This window comes from Pistacia vera, unplaced genomic scaffold (assembly GCF_008641045.1).
Source record: "Pistacia vera cultivar Batoury unplaced genomic scaffold, PisVer_v2 Contig212, whole genome shotgun sequence".
NCBI lineage: Eukaryota > Viridiplantae > Streptophyta > Magnoliopsida > Sapindales > Anacardiaceae > Pistacia > Pistacia vera.
This window is the reverse complement of record NW_022196016.1, coordinates 188,010-197,248: the sequence shown is the minus strand read 5'-3', so window position 1 is coordinate 197,248 and position 9,239 is coordinate 188,010. Positions and strand designations below refer to the sequence as shown.

The 9,239-nt window shown below is 37.5% G+C and overlaps 3 protein-coding genes across 6 annotated transcripts; all 3 read right to left on the bottom strand.

Annotated features, from left to right (window-relative positions):
• Positions 1 to 2,861: 2,861 nt before the first annotated feature.
• Positions 2,862 to 5,407, bottom strand: LOC116129429 (putative disease resistance protein At3g14460). 4 transcript variants are annotated; one of them, XR_004127920.1, is made up of 3 exons: positions 4,258 to 5,407; positions 3,184 to 3,472; positions 2,862 to 3,080 (listed from the first exon to the last, which is right to left on the bottom strand). XR_004127920.1 is itself a non-coding variant. In XM_031415166.1 (2 exons), the coding sequence occupies exons 1-2, from the start codon at positions 5,301 to 5,303 to the stop codon at positions 3,466 to 3,468; spliced, it is 1,053 nt and encodes a 350-aa protein (XP_031271026.1). In that variant the 5' UTR covers positions 5,304 to 5,407; the 3' UTR covers positions 2,862 to 3,465. The 4 variants fall into 4 exon arrangements, 1 of the variants encoding a protein (XP_031271026.1); XR_004127919.1 differs by having other exon boundaries at positions 2,862 to 3,279; positions 3,373 to 3,472; XR_004127921.1 differs by having other exon boundaries at positions 3,373 to 3,472.
• On the bottom strand, positions 5,350 to 6,743 carry LOC116129487 (putative disease resistance RPP13-like protein 1). Its single transcript, XM_031415227.1, has 2 exons — positions 5,435 to 6,743; positions 5,350 to 5,384 (listed from the first exon to the last, which is right to left on the bottom strand). Exons 1-2 carry the CDS (start codon positions 6,741 to 6,743, stop codon positions 5,350 to 5,352), a joined length of 1,344 nt encoding a protein of 447 aa, XP_031271087.1.
• Positions 6,744 to 6,972: 229 nt separating this feature from the next.
• Positions 6,973 to 9,206, bottom strand: LOC116129486 (putative disease resistance RPP13-like protein 1). Its single transcript, XM_031415226.1, has 3 exons — positions 9,118 to 9,206; positions 7,441 to 8,716; positions 6,973 to 7,374 (listed from the first exon to the last, which is right to left on the bottom strand). Exons 1-3 carry the CDS (start codon positions 9,204 to 9,206, stop codon positions 6,973 to 6,975), a joined length of 1,767 nt encoding a protein of 588 aa, XP_031271086.1.
• Between the last annotated feature and the right edge of the window lie 33 nt (positions 9,207 to 9,239).

Below are 9,239 nucleotides of genomic sequence, written 5' to 3'. Positions count from 1 at the left end.
TCGGCAAAGGGAGCTATTATCTTGAAGAAATTCAGTTCTACTTCGCCACAAAGATGTCAACTCGTCACAACTGACCATCTTCAGTTCTTCTACTTTTGATAACCAGTTTGTAAACCTCTCTGTTGGAACCCTAGGGTTAAGTGAACTGTGGTCAATTGTAATTCTCTGCACCACCTGTTTACATCCTTCAACTTCTAATTTGCAGTGTGATGGAAGACTTGGGACTGATATCAACAATTCCTCACAACGTCTCATGACAAGCTTTTCTAGTAAAGGAAGACTTTCTGGCAATCTTCCAACCAGCTTAGAACATCTTATAATAGAAAGTTCTCGCAGGTGAGCAAACCCTTGAGCTTCTTGATCATATCCACGAGGAATCCATTCCTCCCATTCTTTCATATCCTCAAAACAAAGTGTCTCCAAGGATGGAAAAGGCTCTGAGCAACCCTAAAATTCTGAACCGAATATTCTTACTCTATCCATTCCTCTAATAACTAGGTAGTTGAGTAAGGGTTGTTGCCAAACTGATGGCAAATCGGTACACTTTCTACAATTTTTTAATGTAGGACTTACTAAATTCGAGAATGAGAACTCTCCTAACCAACTCGGATTGTAACTCCATAGCCACTGATAACGAGTTTTTTCAAATCTTGATGAGGTCGTAATAAGTCAAGTACCTGTATATTTCTTTCCTTTCTTGAATTGCTAGCACTGCTAATGCATTCTAGAACTATCACGTTAAGGCCCCTCTTGCCATTTAAATAAGCTTTCTTGGCATTCTGAGCATGCACATTCTCCAGCCCAGAAATACAAAGCCTCTCCTTAATGTGTTCCCTAATGTACAGCCACAACTTTTGCCCACCACGAAGTTAGGCAGGGTAATGAGACCAGTTGCATTACCAATTCTAAGAGGTATTTCCCTTGGTGAATAACTAAATATGCATTAGAATTATTGAGATGGTGCAGATTTATTAGGTTCTCCATATCTGCACATAATTTCTCTGGAAAATAACAATTCTCTAATAAAAGCGTTTCTAGGTTCTAAAGAGTACTAATGGATTCTGATGAAGCTTCGATTTTAGTGTGAAAGGTCAAGGTACCGCAGATATTTCAATTCACCAATCGTATTGGGCAGTTAAAAAATATCATATCCACGCAAAGATAAAGTCCTCCAAGTATTGTAGTTTTCACAATATACGAAAAACTTTACCAGTCAAATAACTCCGATGCAAGTTAGCCAAAGCCACTGGTAAAAAGGTTCGTAGGAATTTGGCATCAAAGAAGGCCTCAAACCTTTTAACACCATCATATGGTTCATGAATATAAGATAAATAGCGAAGAGTTTAGAAACTCCACATTGTCCGACATCAAGATCCAACTTATTATCCATCCTTAAGTATATTTCTCCTGCAGCTCATTGAGCAAGATCATTGATGAGATCATGCATCACGAATCATGATTTATCCTTACTTGATTGTTGGAAAAATGACCTTGATTTTAGATCATGAAAAAACTCGCAACCAAAATCTTCCATCTGCTTCTTTTTATTTTTATGCTGCAACAAACCCTCAATGATTTGGGGATGTGTTAACTTTAGCTTTATCTAAAGAAATGATTAAAAATAAACTAATAATGTACTACTTTTTCAAAACCTGAAAACAGGGTGGTTTGAGTTTGGTTTGATATAGAAGTCTATTGAATTTGTTTTAATTTCATCACTGGCAGTATATAAAGAGTGGATGAAGATTTCCAGAAAACTTAGAAATAGCATAAACTGTAAGTTTGGCATGAAAAAATTGCTGTGTATTCAAATACAACAGCCCAAGCCACAATTCAGCAACAGAAATGCAAAATGAAAAGTACAGCGCTAACTCAAATACTGAGGACAAATCTCGGATAACATTTCAAAGATCAGCAACAATATCTAGAATAATTTGTCAACACTGCTAGCAAATTGGAATCTCTCTTTACAGCTGATTTATGTAGATATTCGTAGTAACTGGTGAATACGGAGTAACTAACAAACAGAGCTAATATCCTGATGAATTTACAACCAAAATCCAATATATGCAATCTGAGCAACTGACAAACAAGGCAAACCTGTAGAAGACAATCTCAGCAAAATCTGGAAAACGCAATCCTGGAAAGGTAGGACAGGAAAAGCCAACTAAATCTCTACTATACAAGACCATATAAAGTTGGAACAACCTTAATGTTAGTAAATAAGAGAATGGCTATCCCACTCCAAGCAAGACGAGTATTGGAGAAATGCCAGCAGCAACAGCTTAGAGATATGAAATCTACAAATTCAATCGGTTTCAGACTCCAGTCAGCAGCAAGTGGCATATACTGTATGACCCAGAACTGCCCATGAACTAACTGCAACTGCAAACAGAAAGCCGAAGCATTACAAAACAGAGAAACATCAACCAGGAGCAAACTTGTGGAACAATAATACCAGCAGTAGGGAGTAACCTGTTTGTCACATCAAGAAGGAAGTCAGCCACAAAATCCATCTGAGTTAACAGCAGCAAGTAATATGCCGCAGGACAGGCGCAGCAGCACAAGATTTTTGACAAGCATCTATCTTAGTATTCAGCAGCTACAAAACCAGAAAGGCAGAGTGACATAAATCCAACTATCACTGTGTTCTCGCGCGAAAAGCACGCTAAAAACAATCTAGACTATTGAAATTGACAAACATGATCAAGAGAACAGGAAAATTCAAATGATATGATTTTTTTTTTATCATAAAGTAGAGACTAGGAGTCTGAAGTTAATTCTTATTATTGAAAAATAAAAATATGTTCAAGGGTAACAACTTACAACCTTGTATGTAGAATCTCATATAATAACCTCACTATTTCCAAGATGAATACAAATACAGCAGCCCAACCCCACCCAAGCCACGGTTTCAGCAACCATAAAACATAAACAGCTGTACAGAACCCACGTTTGAGCCAGAGCAAAGCCTCAATGCAGCAGCATAAAAATGCATATGGAGAAAATAAATAAAACCTTGCAACACACCACTCTGAGATGAACATTTAAGCCAAAAATTTCTGGCAGGACTGCAACTCCTACACAAATCAAATATGCAAACAGAATGTCAGCATAATGTGGCAGCTGCAATCGAGGAAACCGTAGGATATAAAGAACAATCCAAGTCATTACTTGAACCACCTGGAACAGCCTCCATTTAGTAAATAGCAGCATTGCAATCGCATGCCAATGCAGACAAGTATTGGGAAAAATGCCTTCAGTACCCATAAACTCAAACTACAAACATAAATCTCATGCATTACAAAAATGAGTAACAACCAGGATTAACTTGTGCTGATATAGGATCAGCAGCAGGGAAGAAAGAGGAACCTGTTTATAGTATATTAGCCGAGAAGAAACTTGGCAATACAATGCAAAGCTACAAGACAGGCAGAGCAGCACAAGCTTGCTGAGAAGCACTCATCAACAGCTGCAAAATGAGAAAAGCACCAAGTCATAAAATCAACGATTACAGTGTTTTTGCACTAAAAGCTGGAACAATCTAGACTGTGAAATAGATTAACAGAATCAAGAGAATAGCAAAGAATCCAATTGTTACAATAGTATTCTATACCATGAAGTTAAGACTAGTAGTCTGGAGAGACCACGCCGAATTCTTATTACATCCATTGGTTTCCATACATTTCAAATATGAAAACCAAGATACAATGTATATGTTTATAAAGTTTTATAGTTATGTATATCATTTATATTGACGTATTAAATTTCATAACTAAGGGACTTTTTAAATTTTTTATCTGAAAAGAATATACAACCGGTAATTAGCTGCATTTACAGTAGAAAACCAAAAATATACACTGGGACAGAATCTGGAGACTGGAGTACTTCTATACGTTTTAAATGCTAAATAAAACAACTCGGCAACCCCTTCATTGCCTGTCCTAGATCCGAACACAAAAGTATAAAATAAATTTGAGAAAGGGGAAAATCAAGCTATTCTTAAATGAACCCACCATCTGAACAAACTAAATTGCATAAAGTTTTAAAGGTTAGGGAAATCTGGTCACGTGTGACTTTCTTTAGGTAAATTATTTAGCAGCTGCAATACCACATCAGTTATACAAGCAATACTTTTGACATTAATTATGGCTTTTGTGAAAATATTTAAACCAGCTAACTATTATTGTGGTCACATAATGTAAAATTTTTAACTCAAATTTTAGACAATCAAAATACTTAGGAAAATAAGTATACCTTCTTATAGAGAAATTTGAAAGGGACCTTCTTCCTTCTTGTTGTCTTTTCGGCCCATTGTAATTGTAGACATCTCCATGAATATGAATATCTATTTGGATGTAAGGTATGTGTGATATTATGGGCCAATAGCGTCCTTCATACTTTTTGCACCTTTGTTTTAGTATCGGACATCTGGTAATCTTTAGTTGCAAAAGTGAAGAAGGTAGGCCTTCCTCTGGAAAGGATTTGAGCTTATAACAATTATACAGAGAGAGTTTCTCCAAAGAAGTTAAGTTTCGAATATCATAGGATATGCATTCCAGATTTGGAAAATTGGATATTCTCAAACAAGTTAGAGAGGTAGGAAGCATCATTCCTATCTCTTCCAGTGGAAATGACACCACATCTGGACATCCTCCATCAATCGTGAGATCTGTAAGAGAAGAGAGTCTATGCAACCCCCAATCAAATAATGGCTTACAGAATTTTGCATCTTCAATGCAAAGTGAAGCGAGGCTGGTGGGAAAGCCATTTACAGGGAAAGAGATCATACTTGGACACCATCCTATGGATATATCTTTAAGAGAAGTAAGATTGTGGATACGATTCGGGAGGGCCCCTAGTTCCTCACAGTTGGATATTTCGAGCTTTCTCAGGTTCATTGACGGCAAACCTTCTTCTGGAAAGGAAACAAAACTTGGACAGCCTTGTATAGTGATCTCTTGAAGATGACAGACCTTGTGAAGATTATAAGGTAGCACTTTAATATTATTACACCAAGAAATCATAATTCTTTCAAGAGATGTGTGATTTTGCAATCGTTCTGCTATCGATTCAAGCCTTGAGCAGCAATAGATATTGAGACATTTAAGAGCCTCAGGTAGATTCTCACTTGATGATAAGGAAACAAGTTTTTCACAATTCCAAAGCTCAATGTATTCAAGTGCGGCTGGTAACTCACTTTTTGACCACAACGATGTGAGAGAATCACAACTCTCAATATACAAGTACTCAAGAAGAGAGGGATTTCTTTTGTTCACACAGTAGCTTATTTCCTTGTGCATTATTGAAACTCCCTCCTCGTCAACCAAAGTCCATAAATTTTCACAATTATTGACTCTTAGCCGCTTTAAATGTGAAGATAGCTGAACTCTCGCAATGTATGTCAAAGAATTACAAGCGTGAACAGACAGACTTTCAAGAGATGTATTGCTGTTGTACATCCATGCCTCTGGTAAGGATTTAAGTGCATAGCATTCCGAAATTTCAACAACTCTCAGCTGAGGTGGCAAACCAGTCTCAGGAAACGAAACAAGTATAGGGCAGTCCTTGATATGTATCTCTGTAAGAGAACTAAGGCTGAGAATTGCTTGCGGTAGCTTTACAAAGTATTCACATCTAGACAATTTTAGATATTGAAGTTTGCAAGGCAATCCCTGCTGTTGTTGCTCTTCTTCTTCCTCTGCCACCAAGGAACAAAGCTGGGGACAATCCTCAATCACCAATCGGCAAAGAGAGGCATTATCCTGAAGAAATACAGTTCTACTCTGCCACAAAGATGTCAGATCTTTACATCCTACCATCTTCAGCTCTTCTACTTTTGATAACCCATTTGTAAACCTCTCTGTCGGAACCGCAGGGTTTAGTGGGCTGTGGTCAATTGTACTTCTCTGCACCACCTGTTTACATCCTTCAACTTCTAATTTGCAGAGTGATGGAAGACTTCGGACTGAAATCAGCAATTGCTCACAACTTCTAATGACAAGCCTTTCTAGTAAAGGAAGACTTTCTGGCAATCTTCCTACCAGCTTAGAACATCTTATGATAGAAAGTTCTCGCAAGTGAGGAAACCCTCGAGCTTCTTGATCGTATCCATGAGGAATCCATTCCTCCCATTCTTCCATACTCACAAAATAAAGAGTCTCCAAAGATGGAAAAGGATCGGAACAACCATAAAATTCTGAACCAACAATTCTTACTCCTTTCATTCCGCTAACAGCGAGGTACTTGAGCAAGGGCAGTTGCCCGACTGATGGCAAATCAGTAGACTTGCTACAATTTTCCAATGTGAGACGTACTAAAGTCGAGAAAGAGGAATCTCCTAACCAAATCGGAAAACTTGTACCCCCATAGCCACTGATAACGAGCTCTTTCAAACCTTGATGAGGTCGTAACAAGTCAAGCACCCGTGTTTCATTTCTTTCCTCTCTTGAATCACCAGCACTGCTACTCCATTCTAGAACTATCACATTAAGGCCGCTCTTGCCATTTAAATCAGCTTTCTTGGCATCCAGAACATGCACATTCTCCAGTCCAGAAATACAAAGCCTCTCCCTGATGTGTTTCAAGGACTTCAACTCTCCTAATATAGACCCACTACCTTTGCCTACAACAAAGTTTCGCAGTGTAATGAGACCAGTTGCGTTACCAATTCTGAGAGGCATTTCCCTTAGTGAATATGCATTAGAATTATTGAGATGATGCAGATTTATTAGGTTCCCCATATCTTCACATAATTTCTCTAGAAAATAACAATTCTCTAATAAAAGTGTTTCTAGATTGTAAAGAGTACTAATGGATTCTGATGAAGCTTCGATTTTAGTGTGAAAGGTCAAGGTACCGCAGATATTTCAATTCACCAATCGTATTGGGCAGTTAAAAAATATCATATCCACGCAAAGATAAAGTCCTCCAAGTATTGTAGTTTTCACAATATACGAAAAACTTTACCAGTCAAATAACTCCGATGCAAGTTAGCCAAAGCCACTGGTAAAAAGGTTCGTAGGAATTTGGCATCAAAGAAGGCCTCAAACCTTTTAACACCATCATATGGTTCATGAATATAAGATAAATAGCGAAGAGTTTAGAAACTCCACATTGTCCGACATCAAGATCCAACTTATTATCCATCCTAGAGTATATTTCTCCTGCAGCCCATTGAGCAAGATCATTGATGAGATCATGCATCACAAATCGTGATTTATCCTTACTTGATTGTTGGAAAAATGACCTTGATTTTAGATCATGAAAAACCTTGCAACCAAAATCTTCCATCTGCTTCTTTTTATCTTTATGCTGCAACAGGCCCTCAGCCATCCATAACAAAATAATCTCCTCTTTTGGAAATTCATAACCCTTTGGAAATATTGAACAATATGCAAAACATGGTTTTAAATGAGAAGGAAGGCAATAGTAACTTACCTTCAAAGTTGACATAATGTTACTTCTCTCTTCTGGTAAATCCCATACTTTGCTATTTAACACTTCTTCCCAATCACTATAGTTGAGTTTACCACGTAAAAGGCCACCGAAGGTTTCCGCTGCCAAAGGCAAGCCATTGCACCTGCTTACTATCTTCTTGCCAATGCCTTTTAAGTGTTGATGCATACTAAAATCTGTTCTTCCCAATGAACACCGTGTGAATATACACAAACAAGCTTCATTTGACAACTCTTTCATTGGATAGGCTGGAAGAGTACCCATCATTGTCGAAACACCTTCATTACGAGTTGTGACAATAATCTTACTTCCTGGTGACCCAACTTCAAATGGACGGCGTAAGACAGTCCATTCATTAGGATTCTCGTTCCAAATATCATCCAAGAGAAACAAAAACTTCTTCTTAAACAATTTTCTTTTCAGTTCCTCTTGAAGCTTGTTAAAATCTTTCTCGTCTCCCTTATTTATAGTTTTGTGAATGGAACGTAGGATTGTTTTTGTGATCCTGATAACATCAAATTCTTCCGAAACACAAACCCAAGCTTTAAGATCAAAATGTCCTTCCAATCTAACATCATTATAAGCAAGTTGAGCAACAGTTGTTTTGCCCACCCCACCCATCCCTGTTATAGGAATAACAGGGATTCCATCATCGGTACTTAAATCATCCCTCAACAATAATTCAACTATTGCCTCGTGATCCCTTTCCCTACCAAAAACTTTGGCTTCATTCACCAAAGAGGATGTGGGTAGTCTTTGTCTGGCATTTCTGGACTTTCCTCCTGAATATTCTCTCAAACCCAGTTGGTCTTTTTGGGTTGCAATATCTTGCAATCTGGTAGTGATCTCCTTTATTTGGGACATCATCATGGAATTGAACTTTACAGTCCTTGGATTCAAGGAGCTACAGAAGGAAGGGATTAGCTTCCGTACCTTACTTGTGCTGGCTTGATCAGGATCATTCAACAATTTTCTCCGCAAAGCTTCAGTGGCAAACTCATCCAGCATGTCTTCCACGTCGTAAGCCAAGTTCCGAAGTTCAGCCAGCCAGATCTTCACTGTCTCCTCCCTCACTTGCTTCTCCTCTGCGTCGTGAAGCACTGCCTTAATCTTCAACAATATTTTCTTCCACTTGCTAAGATCTTCTTGGATTAGATCCTGGTTTGCAAACTGCAACAGTGCAGTTGAATCCAACTTTTTGAACAGCATGTCAATAGAAGCAGTCAGAAAGGCCTCACCAACGATAGACATAATTTCTCTAAAGAAAAACACAAAAGAATTAAGCAAAATGAAGTCAAGAATTTCAGTAGATCCAAAAATATTGAAGATATTTAGTTTGGTTTGTCAAAGCTCAAGCATTCAATTTGAATATTTCAAAAGTTAAATAAAAATTAGGAATATCAATATCAATCTAAAAAATGATTGAAGTAAAGTCGTCTTCAAAGGTCTTTACCCAACCTTCGAAGAAAGGAGGGGAATTTTATAAAAAGGCCATTTGAAGTTAAAGTTTAATTAAAAGGCTATAGTTTGTAAATGTTTTTATTGAACTTAATTAAACATGATTAGGGGTTAATTAGGATTAATGAATAATTATGTAATCTTTTAAAAATTATAATATATCTTCAAAGAGTCGAAATTCTTACAAACAAACCCAAACACCTTCTTCTTCTTCCTTCCGTCACATTAATGCATTCCTCCACTATTAACATCTTCTTCAATACAGATTCTCCTCCTCCTCCTCCTGACATTTCGTCCAGGTATGTGTATCTCCCCTTTCGATT

Coding starts and splice junctions, on each gene's coding strand:
- LOC116129487 (XM_031415227.1), bottom strand. CDS start 6,743: ATGGGGAACCTAATAAATCTGCATCATCTCAATAATTCTAATGCATAT. Junction 5,385..5,434: donor CAGCAATACATCTCTTGAAA/GTCTGTCTGTTC, acceptor GCGAGAGTTCAG/CTATCTTCACATTTAAAGCG.
- LOC116129486 (XM_031415226.1), bottom strand. CDS start 9,206: ATGTCAGGAGGAGGAGGAGGAGAATCTGTATTGAAGAAGATGTTAATA. Junction 8,717..9,117: donor ACGGAAGGAAGAAGAAGAAG/GTGTTTGGGTTT, acceptor GTTTTTCTTTAG/AGAAATTATGTCTATCGTTG. Junction 7,375..7,440: donor ACATTATGTCAACTTTGAAG/GTAAGTTACTAT, acceptor ATATTTCCAAAG/GGTTATGAATTTCCAAAAGA.
- LOC116129429 (XM_031415166.1), bottom strand. CDS start 5,303: ATGCACAAGGAAATAAGCTACTGTGTGAACAAAAGAAATCCCTCTCTT.